The 25,368-nt window shown below is 44.8% G+C and overlaps 1 protein-coding gene across 3 annotated transcripts in view; it reads left to right on the forward strand.

Annotated features, from left to right (window-relative positions):
• SNAP47 (synaptosome associated protein 47) overlaps window positions 1–25,368 on the forward strand; it is a 113,596-nt gene that overhangs the window by 36,835 nt on the left and 51,393 nt on the right. Inside the window, exon 4 of one of the 3 annotated variants that reach the window (XM_032778917.2) lies at window positions 22,236–22,287. The exons of the other annotated variants lie outside the window; for them this stretch is intronic. Coding sequence (XP_032634808.1) covers window positions 22,236–22,244 — 9 coding nt within the window. The 3' untranslated portion in view covers window positions 22,245–22,287. Of the gene's footprint in view, window positions 1–22,235; window positions 22,288–25,368 lie in introns of those variants that run through there. 3 annotated transcript variants of the gene reach the window in all.

Here is a 25,368-nt window from a genome sequence, read left to right on the forward strand (position 1 = left end):
TATATCGATATAAAGGGCGTTGGAGTGTGGACGGGTACAGCGTTAAATTGATTTAACACTCTTTAAATCGATTTAAACGCGTAGTGTAGACCAGGCCTTAGTGTGTGAAGGAGTTTTGACTCCTGTGAAGCCATGAGGTGGAGGTGTTGGATTTTGGGTTACACATAGATTTGCCTAGACTTGGCGGCTTTGGGAGAGATGGAATGGTATAAGCAGCGGGAAGCTTCGGTCCCTGACTTGGGCTCTGCTCTGAATATTTCTTGAGGCAGAGTTGTTCACTGGACATTAGTGTTGGATTGAGATTCCTAGAAGAAGGGGTTGCCTGGTGTGCTGTTTGACCATCTCATTTCATAATTGGAGTGTGTAAAGCAAGTTACACTTAGAATATACCCCACCCTCTATGTCACTGATTTCCCCTCCACCGGGAAGCCAAATTTGGAAGGCCCCAGCATTCTGCTATCACTCAGCTTAGTTGGGTTTAGTGTGCAGGTGCTAGGTGGTGGTGATGTCCTGTGAGATACAGGAGGTCAGACTAGATGATGGAATGGTCCCTTCTGAACGTAAACTCTATGACACTGGTGTACAAATTCCCAGCTTTCCATTCTGACATTTCTCTTCCCACCTCACTTCCTTTAAACCCTGGTGTGAAAGATACAGCAACGTCCTTGAAAATTTTTATTGCCTTATTAAGTTAGGTATCTTCAGTGTCCATTATATTAATAATAAAAAGTGTATGTGTTATTGTGGGATTGTATGTAATTTGGTTTATAAATTCTTGACTGGTGTGGAGAAAGTGCATAAGGAAGTGTTATTTACTCCTTCACGTAACACAAGAACCAGGGGTCAACCAATGAAATTAATAGGTATCAGATTTAAAGCTAACAAAAGTCAACCTGTGGAACTCTTTGCCAGAGGATGATGTGAAGGTCAAAACTATGACAGGGTTAAAAAAAGAACTAGATAAATGAATGGAGGATAAGTCCATCAATGGCTATTAGCCAGGATGGGCAGGGATGGTATCCACTCCCAGCTTGTGGCAAACAAGCTAGGGACAACAAGGGATGGATCACTTGATGGTTACCCGTTCTGTTCATTCCCTCTGAAGCACCTGGCATTGGCCACTGTTGGAAGACAGGATACTGAGCTAGATGGACCATTGGTCTGACCCACTGTGGCCGTTCTATGTTCTTAACTTTTCTCTGGGGAATACATAACCAAAGTAAGCCTTGGGAAGTGTTATGAGCATCAAAGGACTAATTTAAACAATGAGCCTCCCAAAGTTACGTGGGGTTCCTAGCAAATACCTGAGAGGAGGGGAATGCAAATAACCACCTCCGGTTATGCAAAGATCCAAACTTTTGAAGCGTTGCCCTGAGGTAAGGACCATTGTCTGACATTGCCTCTGTGGATCAAAGACCCAAAGTGTATAAAGGAATGACTCTCCAATTCATGGGGTTCTTGTTCTTGTTATGAACTTGTAACCACAGAAAAACTCCTCTGTGGGGTTCGAAGACAGACTCCTACCAGAGCTCTTTCTGGAGTTGGAGTGATCTCTGGTAAGCTTATCAGCTTATGTGTAGGTTCTATTATTGTTTTAATGTTTTCTCTGATTCTTAAGGTAAAAGCATTACAATGTGCTTGCTTAGATGGAGTTCTGTGGTATTATGTACCTCTAGGCAATTACCCTATTTGTAGCCTCTGAGGAGAAAGCAAAGCAGGCCTGCTTTTGCAGGCTGACTAGCTGTTGAATTCATGGTGTAGGCAGGGAACTGTGTAGCCTGAAGAAACGCTGCTGTTATGGATGAGGAGGTAGAGGGTCAGGCCTAGTGGTCAGAGCAGGAGTCAAATCGAGTGGGCAGAGCAGCTATCCAGGCTGATGAACCAAGTCAAGTGTTGGCACTAGTTTAAGTGCCAATTACCAGAACCAGGGGTCAAGCCAGAATCAGAAGCAGGAATTGAAGCTGCAGGTCAGAGCCGAGGTCAGATACAAAATGCCAGAGTCAGGCGTCAAGCCAGAGTCAGTGGAGACCGGGGTCGGAGCCAGGACTGGTAACTGGAGGTGAGGTGTAAGGGCAGGAACTGGAGGAGAGGCGAGGATCAAGCACGATGGGAACAGAAATGAAGCCAGGGGTGAGGCAGGACTCAGGAGTGGAGCAGGAATCAGGAACAGGGTGGGGTGCAGCAGTAGGGCACAAGCAGGAGTGCCACCAGCTTTTGTGGCCCCTTAGGTGGCGGGAAGTCCTGCCCCTGAAATGGTGCCCCCGACAGAGGCAGTGGAAGGTCCTGCTCCCGAAATACCGATGACGACCGGGGCGGCCGAAGATCCGGTCACCGCCCCCCAAATGTTAGTGCCCTAGGCGACTGCCTAGGTTGCCTAATGGGTTGCGCCGGCTCTGGACACAAGCAGGGTCCAATGCAGGCACAATAGGAAATCACCTTGTTGCTCGGACAAATTTTCCTGTGCTGCCTCCTGGCTTAAATAGCATGGTTGGACCAATCAGTGGAGCTGGGCAATCCTCCAATCAGGCCTCCCATGAGTCGTGCCTTGGCTGAGGTATAGTTGAACTAGCTACTCGGCCTACTAGCTTTCAGAAGACTTTGGGTGGAGGTCAGGATGCAGCTGCTGTCTGAGGGCTCCCAGATCTGGATTCGAGACCTGGGACATCACATCTGGTCTGGAGGGAGAGAGATGCAGGTTTCCACCCTAGAGAGGTGATAGCTGAGAACCTGGGAGGCTAGAGTAGGTGCCCTTGCTGTATCACAGAGGGGGAGTATAGGTGCAGTTGCCCTGAACTGTGACCGTTGATTTCTCATACAGCATCTTTCAAGGAGATTTCTGTAGGAACGTGATAGCTGGAACTTGGCTCAGGTGGATTATTGCCAGGTTACAAAACAATTTCATAAACCTTCCCCACCCATCAAGAAGGAACACTGAATACCTGGAGTAGTCTGGATACCTGTCAGTACTGACACTTAAAATCTGGGAAATAGGGGTGGGACTGAGCCCATGGTGCACAAATCAATATATTTTCCATATGAAAAATATTTAAAACATTAAGATTGCATTCAAAAGGCAAAGACATGGCAACTATTAAAGGTCACCCTCTTATGTATATCATTTATGATCGTCTTTATATACAGGATCTGGTTACTTATTCCACAGGACCCCGGCCTCATTTAGTGCAAAGGGATGACGATGCTTAGAGAATAAGGCAGGTGTTCAATATTTGTCTATCCTCACTGTTCAGTTATGCACCCTCCACATCTTTTCCTGCATACGGAATTTGTTTCTTTTCTGAGCAGCCTTTTCTATGGCACCCCTCACTAGACAACCTCACAAACCGGGATAACTTATTGGACCCAGCTTGCAGGAGTGAGAACCACTGTTATACCCATTTTGCAGTCTGGGAGTGGAGGCACAGGGGCATAAAGTGACTTGCCCCAGGGCACATGGGAAAAAGGTGGGAATCAAACCCAAAGTAGGAAGTGTCTTATAGAAACAGCAACAGAACGCCTTTCTGCTTCCTCCCAGTCTATTACTATAACCATATGACCATTCTTCCTCTTAGGGCAACCCTCCCCGCCCTTGCTTCATGGACTAGAGACCATGCAGTAACTGCAGGGACTGAGACAGCGGTGGTCTAGGCTCAGACCGATTGACTACACAATCATCTTCGCTGGACAATGAACAAGCAGGCCCTTTTCCAGATTAAAACCTCCCTTCAGCCCGCAGTGATCACACACAGATTTCCTAGTCTGTGGCATAGTTCTTTCCGGTCGATGTCCTTGTGGGCATGATGATAAATGAGTTTGAACTCCATAATGGCAGGTGGTAAATTCCCCATAGGTCACTGGAGGCTTCCCAAGGCCTTCTTACATCTACACATGTGAGCCAATCCAGTGCATCTCCAGTTTTGCTTGCCTCTGGTTTTTGCAAGACTGAATGTGCAATTTTGACCGCAGGGTCTAGCTCATCATCCAGAGCCAACGCCTAGGAAGGAAAGAGAGAAAGAAAAGGGAAACAAATTGATACTTAGAAAAAAACCAGGAATGACCTTCACCGCCACAAGTCAGGTGGGAAACCACAAATAAGAGAGGGGAAATCATTGGCCCATTTTTCTGCTGGTCACATTATATAGAAAACCTTGCTGATGGATGTGAAAGGTTTTCCTATCAAGGATGGAATCATTTTCCACCACATGCTGCTGGCTGTTAGTTTTCGAAGGTGTGGTACAGTACAATGGCCAGTGTATGTGTCTGGGACATTTGAGGCCCCCACAGCTGCAGATGTTTCTGATTCCCAGATGATCGGGTCCATCTCTATACTCAGGGCCAGATTCTGAACCCTTTACTCATGTTGGGTAGCATCTAAGGCCCAGATCCTCCCAGGCATTTAGGCACCTAACTCCCTTTGACACAGCGTAAACACCTTTGAGGATCTCGGCCAGACTCTGTAAGTTACCGCATTGATTTTAATGGGACTATTCATGGAGTAAGGTGTTATTCACATGTGCTTGGGAATCAGAATCTGGCTCTTCTGCACTGAGGGATGGTTTTGAGGGGAAGGTCACGTAGGGCAGGATATTCAGAAGTGCTAAGGAGGGACATTGACTTCAAATGGGAACAGTTAAGCCAATTCTGAGAACCTTTGAACATCTGCCCATAGCATCCGAGTTGTTTATATGCTGAACAGAGAGATTCTGCTGAGGCCTCCTCCTCCTTTTTTTTTAAAGAGCTTATTGTGGAAAATGTGGAGGAAATAATTTCTGTGGGTGTTTTGGCAAAGTCAAAAGCATTGTCTATCCTGCTGTGGTTTTGTATCACCTGTTTTTCTGCAGAACTTCTTTACAGAAACAAAACTTTTCTCTTTGTAACCTTAATCATTTGAAAACATAAAGTTCCAAGTTAGGGGGGAAAAAACCACTAGATAAGCAATTAAAAGTTACACAGTGGCAATATGAAAAATAATATGGTTCTATCTGTCAGTCTGCTTGTCTGCCTGTCTGTTACAAAACAAATAGACTCAAGCCACAATTTTCCACTGAATTTTTTTTGAAGAACAAAACAGTAAAATGAACGAACAAAAGTTTTGCAAAACCAAAAAAAAAAAAAAATCCCTTATTTGACAAAGGCCAAATTTCAGTGCAAACCATTTTTGTTTGAACAGTTCTGACCAGCTCTAGCTTGTTTTTTGTTGTAAAGACAGAATTCCTCGCACATGAAATACATTTCAGTTTACCAGAAGGTTTCTGATATGGGAACAGCTAATGGTTTTTAATGACTTGGGGCTCAATCCTTCAAATGGATTTGCACAGGCAGACCCTGGTGCCCATTAGAGTCCTGTTAAAGGCTATGGAGCTTTGCACAGATGTAAGGATCCTGCCACACACATCATCTTACAGGATCATAGAAATGTCAGGCTGGAACGGACCTCAAGAGGTCATCTAGTCCAACCCCCCCGGTAGAGGTAGGACCAGAGAAACCTAGACCATCCCTGACAGGTGTTTGTCCAGCTTGTTCTTAAAACCTTCAATTATGGGGATTCCACAGCCTCCCTGGGAAGCTTGTTCCAGATCTTACCGATCCTTATAGTTAAAAAGTTTTCCTGATATCTCACCTAAATCTCCCTTGCTGCCAATTAAGCCCATCACTTCTTGACCTACCTCCAGTGGACTTGGAGAACAATTGACACAGTCCTCTTTATAACATCCCTTGACACATATGAAGCCTGTTAGTAGGTCCCTCCTCAGTCTTCTTTTCTCAAGACTTAACATGGCAAATTATTTTAACCTTTCCTGGAGAAGTCAGGTTTTCTAAATCTTTTATCATTTTTGTTGCTCTCTTCTGGACTCCCTTCAGTTTGTCCACATCTTCCCTAAAGTGTGGGTCCCAAAATTGGACACAGTACTCCAACTGAGGCCTCACCAGTGCCGAATATTACTGACAATTACCTCCCATGTCTTACATTCAACAGTCCTGTTAACATACCCCACAATGATGATAACTTTTTCATCAGTTGCATCATGTGGTTTGTGATCCATATTCCATTTGTGATCCACTATAACCCTGTTTTGTTCTTGTGCATCTGATTTTTCCTTCCTGAGTGAAATATTTTGCACTTGCCTTTATTGAATTTCATCTTGTTGATTGTTCATTGTGTTGATAATTTTCCAGTTTGTCAAGGTTGTTCTGAATTCTAGTCCCACCATCAAAAGTGCTTGCAACCCCTCCCAGCGTGGAGTCATCCATACATTTTATAAGCATACTTTTTACTGCATTATCCAAGTCAGTAATGAAAATGTTGAAAACCTCACAAGGTGCCTATGTACATCTTTAAATGCTTAAATACCTTTAAAAATCTGGCCTCTACAGTCTCTCTGTGCCTCAGTCCCCATCTGTACAATGGGGATAATAGCACTGCCCTACCTTACAAGGGTCTTGTGAAGATAAATATATTAAATATTGTGAGGCCCTCAGATACTACAGTAATGCAGGTCAGATACATACCTTAGATAGTCTAGAGCTCGTCAAATAATTGATTTTTCAGTTTGGTGGCAGTTCTTGGGGGTGGAAATGGTTCAAACTGAATCCGAATTTTTTTAGAATTTTTGGTGAATTGAAAAAAGTCCATTTCAGGCCTTTTCCAGAGTGAGGACAAAGTGGGTATTCACCCACAAAAGCTCATGCTCCAAAACTTTTTAGTCTATAAGGTGCCGCAGGACTCTTTGCTGCTTTTACACATCCAGACTAACACGGCTACCCGTCTGATTTAAACCTGGGTCTCCCAAATCCCAAGTGATTGCACTAACCACAAAAGCTTAGGAGATAGGACAGAAGCCCCCCTTCCTTCTTCTCTGCTTTGTGAATGGCCAAAACTACTCACATCAAATTTGTAAATTGTTTCGGCTCAACCAAAACTGCATTTTTCATTGAATGAACTGTTAGTCCAGAACATTTTGCCCAGCTCTAGAGCTCAGTGATTCTCAAACCTTTGTACTGGTGACTCCTTTCGCATAGCAAGCCTCTGAGTGCGACCCCCCCGCCTTATAAATTAAAAACACTTGTTTATATATTTAACACCATTATAAATGCTGGAGGCAAACCAGGGTTTGGGTTGGAGGCTGACAGTTTGAGACCCCCCCTCCCCACATAATAACCTCACGACCCCCTGAAAGGTCCCAACGCCCAGTTTGAAAACCCCTGCTATAGATAAATAGAGATCTTCCTTTCTCACCCCCTAAAAATTTCTCTTTTGTGCTTGAATAAAAGCATAACAAACATGTATCCCAAATTTAGATATAAATATATTTTTTTCTATAGTTACAAGCAGGAAAGGACATTTATTGAAACTCATTTGCAGACTTTATTAACTACTGTGTTGCCAACTCACAGTTTCCTCACAGATATCATGATATGTTGAATTTTCCTTCAAGTCTCCGCTCCTGGAGTCATGGGATGATGTGAGAATCTCAGCTGCCATTTAAAACAACTAAGTCCATATTTAATCTTGGTTGCAGAGAAAAGCTTGAAAACATAAACCCTAGAGGTTGAAAGACTAGAAGGCAAATAAAAAAACCCCCAAACTAATTATTATTTATTATTATGATTATTTTATTTAAAATCCTAATATTTTTAAGCTACTTGTGATTTTTGGGGACCTAAGTAGAGTTTTTGAATGCTTGGAGTTAGCAATGCTGTAACTACCAAATAAACACTAGATTATAGATCCTGGGACAGAAGGTCACTGCCTTCTCTATCCTTTGATTACGAATTTCTGGGGGAGTTAAAGTTTGCAGGACTTTTTTGCCTAGAGTTTTGCTGAGGTGCTGTCAATGCTTTGTTATTTCATCCCCTTGTCATAGGGTATGTCTACACTATGGGATTATTCCGATTTTACATAAGCTGGTTTTGTAAAACAGATTGTATAAAGTCGAGTGCACGCAGCCACACTAAGCACATTAATTCGGTGGTGTGCGTCCATAGTCCGAGGCTAGCGTCAATTTCTGGAGCGTTGCACTGTGGGTAGCTATCCCGTAGCTATCCCATAGTTCCCGCAGTCTCCCCTGCCCATTGGAATTCTGGTTTGAGACCCAGGCCATGATGGTGCAATGTGTCGCGGTGTTGATTTCTGGTAAATGTCGTCACTCATTCTTCCTCCGTGAAAAGTACGCGACATCATTTCGCGCCCTTTTTCACTGGATTGCCCTGGCTGACGCCATTACACTGCAAACCATGGAGTCCATTCCTTTTTTTTACTTTTCACATGTATGTCTATGGATGTTGCTAACCGAGGTGATACTGCGCAACGCTACCACAGGCAGGTTCATTTGCGTTTGCAAGAGAGCAGAGACGGTTATCAGTTGTCTGTACTGTCTGCCATGCCATTGTAACCCTGGCAATGAGATGCGGTTATCAGTGGCGGTTGCTGTACTGTGCTGCTGTCATGGGTGCCCCTGGCTTAAGGATTGGCCGAGGACCCAAAGACAAACAATGGGAATGACTCCCCGAGTAAATCCCTCCTTTATAGTATCTAAAAATGAGTCAGTTGCCTAGATTGGCAAGTGTACTATAGAACAATTACCAGAGAACAAGGAGAGCACAGCCCTCCGTGTCAGATCCCGCAGAATCATGATGACGCTACATGCCATTCTAGGGGGAATGCCCCCTGCAACAACCCCACCGTTGCTTCTCTGCTCCCCCAACCCCCCTGGCCACCATGTGCCAGTGTCCCCCCATTGTGTGATGGAAGTAATAAAGAATGCAGGGAATTAAGAAACATGACTTGTAGTGAGATTAAAATGCGGGGAGGCAGCCTCAGCTGCCTATGATATCCACGGCAGGACATTAAACGGTGCAGGGGAGAGGAGCCCAGCTTCCGGCTGCTGATGATAGTCCAGGCGTACAGAATCTCTTCTTTACACCGTGAAAGGAGGGGGTGATGGAGCTTCAGCTCCCAGTTGCTATTGATGAGACGGTTACCAGCCATCTGTTCCATCTATGGAATGACCGGGAGTCATTTCTATTTTTACCTGGCGCCCCGGCCGACCTCACCTGAGCCACAGGGGCACTCACGGGCTGATGATGATGGATAGCGTCATTTGTACCGCTTCTGCTCATCGGAGAGGAGGGCAAGAGAACTCCTGTTCACATGCCGCAAGGCATCGCGGTCACGTTTCTACCAGCAGCATGCAGTAGAATGGGTGCCACTGAAAAAAAAGTAAAGAAATGATATTTTCCCTTTTCTTTCCGGGGAGGGGGCGGGTCGTAAATGATGAAGCATACCGAACCACCGCCGGACACATATGTTTGACCCAAGGCAATTGGGAGCTCAGCCAAAATCAAATTACTTTTCGGGGAGACTTGTGGGGACGTGTGGATAGGCGGAGTCGTCAGTACCCCCCCTCCTCCATGAGCGTCCATGTTTCTTTGGCTTTCCGTTACAACTTGTCACGCAGCACTGCTGCTGTGACTCTGTATCATAGCTGGAGATGTTTTCCAATACTTTGGCATTTGTTCTTCTGTAGCGGAGCTCTGATAGAAACAGATTCTCTCCCCATACAGGTCAGATCAGTATCTCCGTACGGTCCATGCTGGAGCTCTTTTTGGATTTGGGACGGCCTGCCACCGTGCTGATCAGAAACTCCACGGACTGGCACAGGAAATATAATTCAAAGTTCGCGGGCTTTTCCTGTCTACCTGGCACTGGCATCCTTAGAGTTCAGATTGCCACTCCAGAGGCGGTCACAATGGTGCACTGTTGGGAATAGCGCCCGCAGGCCAATACTGATCGATTTGCGGCCACGTACCTAATCCGATGCAAATACCGATATTCAGCGCTACTCCTCTCGTCGAGGAGGGAGTACAGAAACCGGTTAAAGAGCCCTTTATATTGCTATAAAGGGCCTCGATTGGTGTGGAAGGGATTTGCAGCGTTAAATCGGTTTAAACGCGTCGTTGATAGACAGGGCCTTTAGAGCAGGAGGAAGCTCATGGTGTTCTGCCGGGTTCAAAGGAGATGTGAGTTCGGCCCTTCTTTTGCTAGGGCTCAAGCACTTGCTGGGAACCCCTCCAGGCAAACAAGAAGAGTGCCATGTTTATGTTACCAGCGAACCTAAAAGCCCCAACTGCGATGAGGCCCATTTGCTAGGCTCGTGTACAACACATAGCGGGCGACAGCCCCTGCCCACTGAGAAGTAAATTAGACAAGGCAGACACAAGGTGGGAAGGTAACAGGCACAGAGCCTCGCTCAGCAGTGTTAGTGACGAACCCTGCTCCTAATTTCCCAGTCCAGTGCCCTGTCATCGGACCACCTGCCTCTCAATGAATACATTTGTCAAACGTCTAGTTCTCGGTCTGCCTGACCAAAAGGCCATTTTGCTTCGGCAAGGTGGTTTATTTCTCCTTCTTTGCTTCTAGCTTTTCGTTCTGTCAAATGAGTTCCTCTCTGCATCCTGTAGAACTTCGCGCCATACGTAGTTGCCCTGGCTCTTCTTTTGTCCTTCAATGATTGAACGCATCTACAACAATATGCACTTATCTCACCTTTTGGGGGCAAAGCCAGACTTTTTGGACCGTTCCCTGACTTGTGTAAGTGCTTGGCCAATCAGGAAACAACCACACACAGGTTTTTGGGCTCCGTCCCCTTGACACTTCTGTGATGTCATGTTACTTAGGTCGCCCTGCCATAGTGCAGGCGGGAGAGGAGAAAGAAAAACGAATCCTGTGTATCCTGTGTACCCCCGTAACCAACCCTGATCACCTCAAAGCCTCTCTCTCAGCTCATGTGTTTCAAACAGAGTCTCTACGTTTGCCGGTCGTTATGCGTTGGTTTGTATTTGTAAGTATCAGTTATTACTAAATGCTGCATCTTTGTTTATATATATTGTTAGTAGATATTTTAGTCATTGTGTGTTTTAAGTTTTATTAACCCTATTAGCTAATCATACGCTGCTCCTTACCCCTTGTAACTATCCCCAATAAAACTTTAAATTGATTAATTGTAGTTGTGTGTGTGTGTCTGCAGTTTGCATTGTGACCCATACTCTCCTTGCATCACTTACCTATATAATCTATTGCCATGTGCAGCCTGGTAAATAACAGGCCTGCATTTCCTTTCGCCCCTGCGAATATGTGGCAATCTACACTTTCCATATACCAGCTGCATTTGCTCTGATAAGTGATCTTATCTGCTTTGATATGTATTTTTGCTCAGGAAATTAGACTATTCCACAGCTCTGTCTCACTTGCTGGAATATGCAACCTGGTCAGTTGAACCACCATCCCCAGTTGCCTTTCTAGCACTGGTGAACGGGAGATTTTGAAATATCATCTATACGGGCCATGATGGAAAGTCACTTAATGTAATTTACAATGTCCTGTCTATGTTCAGCTTCTTGAGTGCTGTGCAGAAGTTGAAGGGTTTTTGACTCTCTGCCCATGACAGGCAGAAAGAATTTGCACTCGGATGTTAATAACAGATGCTCTTCTCCCTTATGATTTTCCTTGCATGCCTAAGAAGATGTTTTTTGCTAATGTTTGGTATGTGGTTCCCCCGGGATTATAGTTGCTTTCATTATAATAGGATTTTAATTTTAGCTTTTAAGGTGAAGGGACGCTAGTCTCCAGATACACTAGAAAATACTTTCAGTACTGGTTCTGTTCCAACACTTCATAGCCACACGCTGCAGTGGAGGGGGGAAAGTTGATTAAAAAAGGAACATTAAAGCACAAGAGAGGAAGGACCACCAAAGGTGAAAGCCATGGTTGATGGAGCTTCAGTTCAGATGCTAAGGGTCTGATCCCTTGAGAGGCTAATTGTTATTCTTAGTAAATGTGGATTTATATTATAGTATCGCCGAAAGGCCTCCTGAGGGAGTGGGTCTCCCTGGCGCTGGGTGCTATACAAACTGGAATGATTCCTACCACCCTGCATCTATTAACACATGACTAGAGCTAAGCCATACGGGTACAAAGACTGCAATATCAGGTCCTTTAATAGCATCTGAAAGTGCTCAGGTCTGACATTAAAATGACTGATCCCCCAAACTTCACTTATATGAGTAAGGCCTAATGAAAGCTCAGGCACTCAGCACCACAGAGGATTGACTCCAAAGTGTGTTGTGGGGGGCTAAGAATTTTGAAAATTAATATTTCAGGCTCACATAATATATCCCGATTAATTCTAAAGTCTATTACAAGCACAATATACATTTATGGCACTTTTAAAATTCACCCTCCTGTTTAAAAAAAAAAAGTCCATGACTTTTCTGAACTATTAAAACCCCATCAAATGATTACAAGTGTTCTGTTACTGTTGTTAACACTGGCCATAAAAACACTGCTGATGGCTTGGATGAATCTAGCAAGATCACAAAGGAGCGTATAGTTCAACCTGATCTTATAATGAAGCAAATCTCAGCAAGAGTTACAGACAAATCATTTCATTTTGGAAGGAAACAGAGAAAAAAACATCAGTTATTTCAAAATAAGTAACACAGAATATCATATGCTTTAGTCTCCATGCTCCCGTGCATACATTTATATATGGTATCAAAAGTGTGATGTATTTCTTACTGCACATTGTAAAGCATTTTCATTTATTTTTTATAATGGATTTTTTTTTAAATTTTTCCGTGAAAATTCAAAAATCGAAATGTTTTATCTGAAAACCAAAAAAATGTTGATTCAGAAAATCTGCTGCAGAGCTTCAAGGGAATTGTAGTTGAGTTAGCTTGTATTTCCATTCTCCTGGATAAGTTTGGCTCTCTGTTCAGACTACATCTCCCATGAACACCACGCTCTCCCCTGGTGGAGTTGGGAGTTGTGACATCCTGCGAGTCCATGGCCATAGTGCATCATGGGAGATGTAGCTTGGCTAAGGAGCCCAGCCTGTCCAGAAGAATGAGGTTGGGAGACACCTGTGTGACATTTTTTTCCATTTTTGGCCAAAATATTTTGGATGTTATGTTATTAGATGAAAAATCAATTTTTTGTTCATGGAAAGCAGACACTAAAAATGTTTGTTTAGTTGAAAAACCAGTTTTCCATCAAAAATGTCTTGATGCACTGGAGTGAGATGCAGTGGGTTTAAGCCACGCAACCTCAGCTCTGCCCCTTGTGAGATGGCAATAAGATCCAAAGGGGCAGCGTTAAGGTGGCACGGCTGTGTTGCGAGATAGGCATTAAACTCTCATGTTTGGTGGAGCCCAGGCACTCCTGAGTGCATGCAACCTTAAGTCCACATTGTCTGTGAAGTTGTGTGCGCAGCATATAGCTGTTCTGAGTAACAGATGCCTTCTGTTTTATAAGGACTGTGATTCCATATATCATGACGTGAGTGCACAGCTGACCCTTGACAAGAGCTTTTTTTCCTGCAAGGTGCTAAGTGCTACCAGCTGCTGTGAGCATAGCAGAAGGGGTTAGCACCTGGTGAGAGTAGTTTTTGTGTGTGCCTGTGATACAGGAACAGTGCAGTACACAGAAACCCCTCTTTCCACAGGAGAATCCTCTTCTGGGACCCCCTTGTCCCAGTGCAGGCATGGCATCTTGCAGGAACTGTTTTTTTCTCCAACATGCCTTTCTGGGTATGGCCCTTCAAATCTGTCAGAGTCAAGCAGCTACAGCTCTCCAAGGGTCATTTTTCTCCCCTCTTCTGGTTGCACCTCCCTCTCTTCCAAATGTTGTGTTTTCCTGTTCTTAAAACCAGCTCCATTACCTTGCAAGCTGTAGCAGATTAATACTCTAGACATTAGAGGGGGACAAAGTCACACTTGAACAGTATGTTACACTAATCCTGGACTCTGTGGTATGTTGCACAGTCTGATTTCCCACCCTGGTTTTCTTTACATGTGCAAAGGAGGAGAGGATACAATGTTTCCCTTGTAGCATACTATGAAAGTCCCTCCCATTAGCTAAATATGAGTCAACAGTGTAATACTCTGGCAAAAAAAGCAAACATCATCCTGTGATGTATTAGCAGGAGTGTTGTAAGCAAAACACAAGAAGTAATTCTTCCGTTCTACTCCACACTGATTAGGCCTCAACTGGAGTAGTGTGTCCAGTTCTGGTGCCACATTTCAGGAAAGATGTGGACAAATTGGAGAAAGTCCAGAGAAGAGCAACCAAAATGATTAAAGGTCTAAAAAACATGAGCTATGAGGGAAGATTGAAAGAATTGTGTTTGTTTGGTCTGGAGAAGAGAAGACTGAGAGGGGACATGGTAACAGTTTTCAAGCACATAAAAGGTTGTTACAAGGAGGAGGGAGAAAAATTGTTCTCCTTAACCTCTGGGTATAGGACAAGAAGCAATGGGCTTAAACTGCAGCCAGGGCAATTTAAGTTGGACATTAGGAAAATCTTCCTAACTGTGAGGGTGGTTAAGCACTGGAATAAATTGCCTAAGGACATTATGGAATTTCCATCATTGGAGATTTTTAAGAGCCGGTTAGGCGAACACCTGGCAGGGATGTCTAGATAATACTTAGTCTTGCCATGAGTGCAGGGAACCGGACTAGATGACCTCTTGATGTCCCTTCCAGTCCTACTGTTCCATTATTAGCAATAGATCCTCATGACTCTAGTCTTGCTGTATTCATTATGCATCCCATATATTTTGATATATTCACAGTAACTTGGCTTGATATGAGCTGGAAGATACCACTGAACCAGAATGTTGCAATTATCCTTGTTGTTTCGAACTGGTTGTTTTAATGTTGCAACTGAAGGCATAGTGTGGAATCCATTGAAAAACCTATAATAATGTTGGCGCTAACCTGATGAGAATGTCATTTATTGTTAGGAATTAAAAAACAGGTTTAAATATCGGGGATCCAGTTCTGCATGGAGTAAGCAGAGGCCAGCCTCCTGGGTGTCACTAGTCCAAATTTAGCAGTGCTGTAAATTATACCTTGGGTGTAAGTTGATCAGAAGGTGGGTGCAAGTGTGGCCAATAGCCAAGTAGTGTAACATGCTCTGATTTGGCATTTTGTGGGTATGCAAAACCAGTGTGACTTACACAGAAAGAGGTTTGGCAGTGGGACTGGACAAAGAAAAGCAACAATCACCTGGGTATAAAATGAAGTAGGCTACCCCTTTACTTTAAGTTACACACACTTCATGCCTCATGTCTCCAGGAGTCCCCTGCAGCTCACCCCTCACAGCAGTTGTGGCTCCTAGGGACTACATGCTGCAGGTAGTAATGCTGAGGATTCGATAGGGGGTTCCGATCTCTCCCTGCTGGGTTGGTACTTTGTGTTTTCTCCCAGGCCATCCCTTACACAAGGGAAGAGTGCCCTGTAAAAATCCGCCAGGTCTCTACATTATCTTCCATCAAATCTCTCCTTGAAACTCACTGCTCCCACGATGCCCACAAAATACCTAACAGTTTTTAAGCAGCTGATTCACCTTGCTTATCACATGGATTAAAACCGTTTCACTGTCGCCTTGTGCTCCCCCAATCCGCTTGTATCTCTCTGTTGTCTTTCATCTTATACTTAGATCATAAGCCCCTTGGGGCGGGAACTGCCTTTTTGTTATATGCATGTACAGCACCTAGCATAGTGGTGCCCTGAGCCCTGATTGAGGGCCTCCAGGTGTTACCATGATGAGACACCAACTCCACCTTCAATGGGTAGGATCCATTGCTAACATGCAGTGAGCTCTGAAAGCTGGAAGGATGACCGTGGCTTTGCAGCATGCTCTGAAGCTGTTACCTATCTACTGGTAGGGCTCACGTGACAATGTCTTAATCCTACCTCTGCGCAGGGACGATGGACTAGAACCCATCTTGAGCTCTCTTCTAGTCATACAATTCTATAATAATTAACAACGTAATAGCTCTTTTCCATCTCATCCATCTAATGCTAAATGTTCTAATGCATTCTGAGATATCCCCAAAGAATTCAGTAAGAGGTTTCTCTAAGCCAAACCTACAGACAAAGACCAATTGGAAGCTCCCCATAGCTGCAGCAAGACAATATGTTGTGATGCCTGCCAAACTGATTTGCTGCAGTGCAGTAGAACACACAATGCGACAGGGACCTTTGCACAGTAGCTCTGATTCATGTTTACGGCTAAACAGGAGCTGGCTTCATACAGGGAGATGTCAGCAAACCAGTAAAGTGCCTGGGGCCACTATGGCTTATTGCTAAAAGCAGCCAAGTCAGCAGACTGTAAAGTGGCCATGCAGCAAGCTCAGCTTAACCAAGGCAGGAGGGGACGGGGGTTTGGGTGCCACAGAAGTGGCAGCTTGACCCTGCATCCTTCCTGATAAGAATTGTGTTGAAGTTGTTGATACATGCATTTTAAAGGAGCAGGATGTGCCCTCAGGAATGTGTCTAACAGGGTCTCAAGGCTGCAAACTCTGGAAAAACCCACACCTGGTTAATCAGTAATCAGAAGGAATCTCTTGCTTGACCATTGAAACTACTTGCTTAACAAGTTTTCTTTAAGGGACATGGCATTCAATTACTAATGTATTAATAAGGGGGGAAAGTTTGAGGTAGGGGGACTCTTCGGGACTAGATGACCTCCTGAGGTCCCTTCCAACTCTGATATTCTATGACTCTCTCCCTGGATGCATCTTGTGTTCGCCACCAGCAGATGGGGTGCCACTGTGCCACTCAAGAGCCACACTCAGCTTCAGTAATTAACAGCTTTACATCCCTAAGTACCATCAGAGTGACTGTCTTAGGGTATGTCTACACTACCGGCCGGATTGGCGGGCAGCAATCGATCCAGCGAGGGTTGATTTATCGAGTCTACTCTAAATCAACCCCCCGAGTGCTCTCTCGTTGACTCCTGTACTCCAGTGTTACGAGAGGTGCAGGCGGAGTTGATGGGGGAACGGCCGCAGTCAACTCACCACGGTGAAGACACCATGGGAAGTCGATCTAAGTACGTTGACTTCAGCTACGTTATTCACGTCGCTGAAGTTGTGTAACTTAGATCGATCCCCCCATCCTAGTGTAGACCAGGCCTTAGAGCAGTGCTCCCTCACCAAGCACAAGTGGCACCTTTTTAATTTTACTCACCCGAGCACAGAAAAAAGTCAGCGCTTTACTGATGGGGCGAGGCTCTGCGTCTTTGGCGGCACTTCGGCAGCAGGACCCTCACTCCTGTGTCTTCGGCGGCACTGAAGCTTCATCGCCGAAATGCCTCTGAAGATCTGCGGAGCAAGCGAAGGTCCTGCCACCGAAGATTCAGAGCGCTGCCCCATCAGTAAAAGTGCCGCAGCGGGTGGCGCCTTTTTTTTTTCCCTGCTCCCGCTCTTCCCTCCACCTGGCTATGCCACTGCCTTAGAGCTGTGTAGGGAAGAAGATGCAGCAAGGGTGGAAGGATAGGTTGCCACCGGAGCGAACCAAGAAGGAGCAATGTGAGAAACAGGGGAGTGAATAGGCATCAAGCCCATCAGGGCTAGCTGGTTCAAATACAGGTCAGGTCAGCCATGGCCACAAGCCTTCCCCATGGGTCTCACTTCAGAGCAGACAGTTCAATAATGGTGAACTTAACCCAGTGCCCGCTGTGGATCCTTAGACACACCAGCTAACTGCTCTGCTAATTAACCCCTAGGTCAGTCCTCTTTAGATCTCTCTTTTACCCAATAAGGCAATGCTCAGTCCGATCCTGTATTAAACGTATGTAGGCTTTGTTAATTAAATGAAAATGAAAAGAGATATTTGCACAATGCTAAGGATACTAAAGACACAGATGGACAAAGACAAACTTAGGTTATTATCTTATACAACTTTTGTTTAACATAATCAAGTCTTATAGGTTCAGCTTCTGAGGCTTATCCCAGCTGCGGCAGCTAGGGTGTCCTTTACCAGGTGGACAAAGTTCTTGCTTCAGGCACAAGTCTGTTCAAAAAGAACCCTGTTTCCTTCCACCAGACAGGTTTTCTCTGAAAACACCGCCATGTAACTTTTCTGACACCAAGTCTCACAGATGCAAAAGGAGGAGTGATCCATGGGTAAGTCTTCGGTGGAGTAGTCTTGAGCGACTCATCCCTGGGTGGGAGTTTCCATTTCTCCATTGTCCAACAAACTGGTTTGTTCCTGCTCTATTGAGAAGTTTCCTCTGGACATGTGCTTTTTAATGGGTATTATCTGACCTTTCTTTCCCCTGAGATGTGTAACCCTTTTTATGCGGGAATCTCAGCAATGATTACTTAATCATGAAGGATAGGTCCATCAGTGGCTATTACACCATCAGATGCAATTGGGTGTCCCTAAACTCTGATTGCCAGAAGCTGGGAGTGGGATCACTCAATAATGGCCTTGTTCTGTTCATTCCTTCTGAAGCATCTGGCATTGGCTACTGTTGACTGACAGCATACTGAGCAAGATGGACCATTGGTTTGACCCAGTATGGCCATACTTTTGTGTCTTGTTATCATGGGATCTGACCCAGCCAAGTGAGAGTTAAGTAACACAAATGTAGAGATATTACTCTTAACAGGAGAAATGCAGAGATCAGCACGTGAGTATTAGTCATCTGTTTACCAGCATTTCAGAAAGTCCAAACATGACATATTTAAATTTTATTACTTACACAATATTAATTTTAACAGATTATTAACAACATTCTACAAGCATGAAGCCTGCCAGACTCTTCTTTGATACATAGGTCTAGAATTTTACCCAAGTCCCCAGCACCACATCCAGATCATAGGTACCATCACTGTGACTAATGCATCTATTTCTGATGTGGCCCTCCCATCACTAACATCTGATTACGATACAAACATTAGAATTATAGGACTGGAAGGGACCTCAATAGGTAATCTAGTTCAGTCCCCTGCTTCATGGAAGTAACTATTATCTGGATCGGGGTGGGCAGACTATGGTCCGGCTCATCAGACCTTTTCATCTGACCCTTGAGCTCCAGCCAGGGAGCGGAGTCAGGGGCTTTCCCTGCTCTGCACATTTCATGGCTCCGTGCGGCTCCTGGAAGCAGCAGCATGTCCCCTCTCCAGCTTCTATGCATAAGGGCAGCCAGGGGGCTCTGCACACTGGCCCAAGCGCCAACTCTATGACTCCCAATGGCCAGAAACTGTGGCCAATGGGAGCTGCAGGGGCGGCACCTGTGGACAGGGCAGTACATACAGCTGTGTGTCCATGCTGCCACATAGGAGCTGGAAGGGGGACATTCTGCTACTACCGGGAGCTGCTTGAGGTAAGCGCCACCCAGAGTCTGCACTCCTGACCTCCTCCCATGCCCGCAACGTCCCCCAGCCCATATCTCCCTCCTGCCCTCCAAACCCCTTGGTCCCAGCCCAGAGCACCCTCCTGCACTCCAACCCCCTCATCCCCAGCTCCACCTCAGAGTCTGCAACTCCACCCAGAGCCCTCACCCCCTTCTGCACCCTGAGCTTCTCATTTCTGGCCCCACCCCAGAGCCCTCACCCAATCCCGCATCCCAACTCACAATTTTGTGAGCGTTCATGGCCTGCCATACAAATTTCCATATCCAGATGTGGCCCTCAGGCCAAAAAGTTTGCCCACCCCTGACCTAGATCATCCCTGATAGGTGGTTGTCTAGTCGGTTCTTAAAAGCCTCCAGCGACAGATTCCACAACCTAGATAATTTGTGCCAGTGCTTAACTACTCATACAGTTAGGAAGTTTTTCCTAATGTCTAACCTAAATCTCCCTTGCTGCAATTTAAACCCATTGCTTCTTGTCCTGTCCTCAGTGGATAAGGAGAATGATTTATCACCCTCCTGTTTAGAACAAATTCTCACATACCTGAAGACTTATGTCCTTCCCTCAGTCTTCTCTTCTCCAGGCTAAACAAACCCAATTTTTCAATATTTTCTCATAACTCATGTTTTTCAGACTTTAATCACTTTTGTTGTCCTCTAGACTTTCTCCAATTTGTCCACATCTTTTCCCAAGTGTGGTGCCCAGAACTGGACACAATACCCAATTGAGCCCTTATCAGCGCTGAGTAGAGCGAAAGAATTACTTCTTGTGTCTTGCTTAGAACACTCCTGCTAATACATCCCAGAATGATGTGCACTTTTCTTTTGCATCTGTATAGATAGGCACTATATTTGCCCTTTTCCAGTCCTCTGGGATCTCTCCTGTCCACCTCGAGTTCTCAAATTGCATTGCTAATGGCTCAGAGATCTCTTCAGCCAGTCCTTTAAATATTTTAGGATGTATTTTGTGCAGCCCTGCCAACTTGAAGACATCTAACTTGTCCAAGTAATTCTTGATTTGCTATTTAAATATTTTAGTCTCAGCTTCTATCTCATTTACGCAGATGTTCACTATGTTAGTCATCTGATCACTGCTAACCTTTTTGATGAAAACTGAAACAAAAAAAGGCATTTAACATTTCAGCCATTGCTGCATTTTCTGTTATTGGCTTTCCCTCCTCAGAGAGAGGTGGGCCCGCCCTGGCCTTGGTCTTCCTCTCGCTTCTAATGCGTTTGTAAAATGTTGTCTCATTACCTTTCTGTTCCTAGCTGGCTTAATCTTGTTTTGTGCCTTGGCCCTTCTAATTTTGCCCCTACATTCATGGCTTTATCCTCCCAACACTCCTGTGGAGCAGGGACGCGTTGAACAGATGAGGCACAAAAGGATTTGGCCAACATTCTGTAGTAAAGCTGGAGATAGAACCTGTATCTCCAGAGTTCCAGTCATATGCTTAAGTACAAGATCACCCTTTCCCCACTGTTAGAGGCACTATGGGAGAGGCCAAGGATAGACTGAGCCCCGGACACTGTATTATCCTCTCATTTGTAGAGTTGGACCCTCTAGGTCATGGCACATACGTGGTGTTTTGGAGTGTGGGGGGGGATCTAGTGAAATCCACTGGTCAGGGAGTGTTTTGGGTCCCTCTCTGCATGGGATTTGAAGAGGAGAGGAGTCTGTGACAGCCACACAACAGGGCTCTTTAGCTTCAAGCTGTAAAGACTCATCCTTCTCTCTCTGGATGTCCCCAGTGTAAGCCAAGGTGGCGGGCATCACACATGCCTTGATGCACTCTTTGCCGTTACCTGTCTCTGGCTGATTCGAGGACTTAATTCACTTACTCCTAGCACCTTTCAGCAGTGTTAAATTCCCTGGGGAGAGAGAGGCACAATGATCAGTAAGTAAATATATGGAATTCAACTGAAAACTAAAAGCATGAAAGAAAAAGTCTTTCCTGTGTTGATTCTTGGATATGTGAAGCGGCCTTAAAAAACAAACAAACCATATGTAGGCTGATCATGTGCTTAACGTCAGGACAGCAGTTGAGGGTCTGGACTTTTATTTGTGTCTTTTCCATAGACTCCTTGGCTAACACTGGGAGTTGGACTGGACTCTAAACTCCACTGGGCTCCGGTTTCCTCATCCTCAAAAATGGGGATAATACTACTTCCCTACCTCAGTGGGTTCTTGCAACTCAACCCATTAACATCTGGAAATCACTTTGAGATGTATGCTGGAAAATGCTATCATTTTAGATATGATATGGTTATGTTATTCAACCATTAGGTATATTATTCAGCCTGTCTGTGGTGTGTAGAGTTGAAGACAGGGTGTGACTCCTGGTAAACGAGAGAGACAAAGCTGGAGTTTAGGCACAGTGGAAGCCTGATTGCTTGGGTCTGTAGTTGTAGCTGTTCTCTTTAATAAGTGCCTCCTGTTTAAGAACATCTTTGATTCCATATATCATAAAATCATAGGACTGGAAGGGACCTTGAGAGGTCATCTAGTCCAGTCCCCTGCATTCATGGCGGGACTAAGTATTATCTAGACCATTCCTGACAGGTGTCTGTCTAACCTATCATGACAGCACAGGGTGAAACAGCCTTTGCTAGTGTTTTCATGCTGATGGCTTCTCTAAATTTAAAATAAAGTCAGAGCTGGTTGGTTGATAAGTATATTTAATGAAAACACTGAAAGAAATGAAAGTTTTTCATTTCATTCCATTCTTCATTTTCCATGAACTCTTGTTTTTTCAATGGAAAAAAATCTCAGAATAATTTAAAAAAAAATTAGTTTAGTGTGTGTAGGGGAGGGATTGCCTCTGACTAACTTTTTTTCTATTAGAGTAAAATAGTCTTCAGTTTGAAGAGTGAATTTTGCAGACACAAAAACGTTTGTTTTGCTTGAAAAGGCAATTTTCCATCCAGAAAAAAGTTGCAATAGAAATTGCAATAGAAATTTTTTGACCTAAATGTATATTCACCCAAAAAAGTTACATAATTTACATGATACTCTCACATGCTTTTTTCCCCTCAGATAAAATGATTGATTAAATCACCTCCAGTTCACTGGATTTACAGATGAAAAGAGTCAGCTGAATAATGAATATCTTTCGTTCTCGTCCTGTGTGAAGTTCTTCTGCATTATTCATCCAATAAAAAAGGAGGACTTTGATGAAATTGCTGTCTTGTATAATCCAGTGTTCTCTAATGCAGTACCAGAGTATGAATTGCTTATTTTCTTTTTACATATATGTAGAGTTTAAACAGTATTTTCACTAGAGAAAAAAAAAAGTCTTCTGTCCTTCCAACTAGAGCAAGAGACAATGGAAAGTCTCTCTACTGCCTCCTAGTGCTGAGGAGGATAAAAGCTGTAGGATAAAGATGGCTAACTGGTGACAAGTCCACCTTTACTCATGAAGTAAATATGGGGCAAATGGTTCCCAGTGAAAAAGATAGTGGATAAAATGATCAAAAGTACCTAAGTCCCATTTTCAAATGTGCCTAAGTCACTTCATATAACAGCTTAATATTAATCATAGATATGATTCCTCTACTAAAGTCTGGAGAGCTCTCTCACTCTAAGAACAATTACTCGATGTGGATGTTTTATTTAACATTCTCTCTCTAGTACCCATGCCAGCCCATTACCTTGCTATCATGGGGCATGTGTGCCCCATCCCCTCTTGGGCTGGGGTGGGGGTAATTACTTCCCCATGGCTGTAATTTTATGACCACCCATTGTCTTGGGGTAGTGTGGCCTAGTGGTAAAAGTCAATATGGCCACTCTCTCTCAAGGTTGTGTGGCCCAATGGCCAGAGTCAGGGTGACGGCCCCTGCCTACAGGGCTGTGGGACCTATGACCTGAGTCAATATGACTACTTGGTTCAGCTGGGATGTATAGCCTAGTGGTCAGGGTCAGTGTGCACGGGCAGCAGGTTAGTATAATTTTTGGTGGTGCCCAGAACAGGTTCAAATCCCATCCCCCCACATCTGCCTCGTAAGCCAATATATATTTCTTAAAATAATGTAAAAATGTGAGGGCTGATGATGAGGGGTTTGGAGTGTGGGAGGGGGCTCAGGGCAGTGGAAGCACAGAGGGGAAACAGACACAGAGAGATTCAATGAGACACAAAAAAAGTCTGTGGTAAACGCAGGAGTTGAGCCCACGTCTCCTCTGGGTACACCTTGACTGCAGCATTAGCCCAGGCTCTTACCCCAACTCACCTCCTGTCCACTCAGCTGCATGTGGGGGTGTTTTAAACCCGGATTAGCTGGCACATGGGTTACAGCCTAGGCTGGCAGTCCCGCTTTGGCAGTGAGGACACAGGCTAAATCATTCGAGAGCTGATAGTCTTCCAAAGCTTTCCCATCAACATAGCCTGAAAGAGGGACCAGTTCTCCCACAGCCCACTGGGAAACGATCACGGAGCAGTGCAACACAAAGAACCATGGGATGTACCCATAACAGTCCTAGCAACACGCACAGGGGAAAACAGCAGCAGTGAGAACTCCGGAAATTAGATAGGGCCATGCAGTGTGGCTAATGTGTGTTTAATTTGCTGGGCTGACTCTTCAGTGAACGCATACCCCGATGTGATAGTAAGCCTGTGCACCACTCACATAAGAACATAAAATGGCCGTACCAGATCAGACCAAAGGTTCGTCCCACCCAGTATCCTGTCTTCCAACAGTGGCCAATGCCAGGTGTCCCAGAGGGAGTGAACCTAACAGGTAATCAAGTGATCTCTCTCCTGCCGTCCATCTCCATCCTCTGACAAACAGAGGCTAGGGACACCATTCCTTACCCATCCTGGCTAATAGCCATTAATGGACTTAACCTCCATGAATTTATCCAGTTCTCTTTTAAACCTTTTTCTTAGTCGTCTGAGCCTCTTTACAACTCCTCAGGCAAGGAGTTCCACAGGTTGACTGGGCACTGTGTGAAGAAGAACTTCCTTTTATTTGTTTTAAACCTGTTGCCCATTAATTTTCATTTGGTGTTCCCTAGTTCTTATATTATGGGAACAAGTAAATAACTTTTCCTTATTCACTTTCTCCACACCACTCATGATTTTATATACCTCTGTCATATCGCCCCTTAGTCTCCTCTTTTCCAAGCTGAAAAGTCCTAGCCTCTTTAATCTCTCCTCATATGGGACCTGTTCCAAACCCCTAATCACTTTAGTTGCCCTTCTCTGAACCTTTTCTAGTGCCAGGATATCTTTGTTGAGATGAAGAGACCACATCTGTACGCAGTATTCAAAATGTGGGCATACCATGGATTCATAAAAAGGCAATAAGATATTCTCCGTCTGTTTCCACTTGTGCTATGTTATCTTTTCTGGGCTCTGCATTAGCACTTGGCAAATGTAGTCCAATCTGCAATTTACCTCAGTATGCAGCTCAGAGACCTTTGGGTCCCTTGCATGGGTGCTGGGACTGCTGCTGCACCCCCTGGCTTGAAGTGGTTTCTATCATCTGCAGGGTTTACAGTTTGGTTCAATGGCTCTCAGCCCCCCCACTGTACAAACTGCTCCAGGACCCTTGGTCCCTTGCTGTCCTCCCTCCAGGAATTTCACTGCTGGATATGGGTAATTTAGTGACTCATGTCAGGATTCACTGGGCCTAAGCCAGTACTTTTACTGTGGGAATTGCAGGTATTCTACAGCTCTTAGGGTTTAGCTCTGTCTCTAGGGGCGACTGCAACTCTAAGAATTCAGCTCAGCACAGTCAGGGCTCTGACAAGGAGGACACTGTAAGTAGCAAGCGGCACTAATACTTTGCAGACTCCTGCTTGCCTCTTTCACACCCTGGCTGTGGAACATTGCAACTGCCTTTCTCGCTGGTTCTTTATTTTAAGCAGATATAATCATGCCCGAGCTCTGGCAAGCCATCCACTCACGGATGCAGGTATGATTTAGGAGGTGGCAGCCCCTCGAAAATCAGGCAGAACGCTCTTTTTATGAGGTGATAATCGGGCAAGCCACTCTGCGGTGTAGTTGGACCAGGAGCTGTGTGGTGTGCGCCCAGGGTAACAACTTCCTGGCAGCACCACATTAAAGTGTGAAATGAGAAGGGTGATTACCTTGGTTTAGTGTTTATGGACTGATAGTCTCGACTGCACCAGCGTATATTTGGAATAACCCAGCTGATGTCAATGGAGGAAC

Source organism: Chelonoidis abingdonii, chromosome 2, assembly GCF_003597395.2.
Source record: "Chelonoidis abingdonii isolate Lonesome George chromosome 2, CheloAbing_2.0, whole genome shotgun sequence".
NCBI lineage: Eukaryota > Metazoa > Chordata > Testudines > Testudinidae > Chelonoidis > Chelonoidis abingdonii.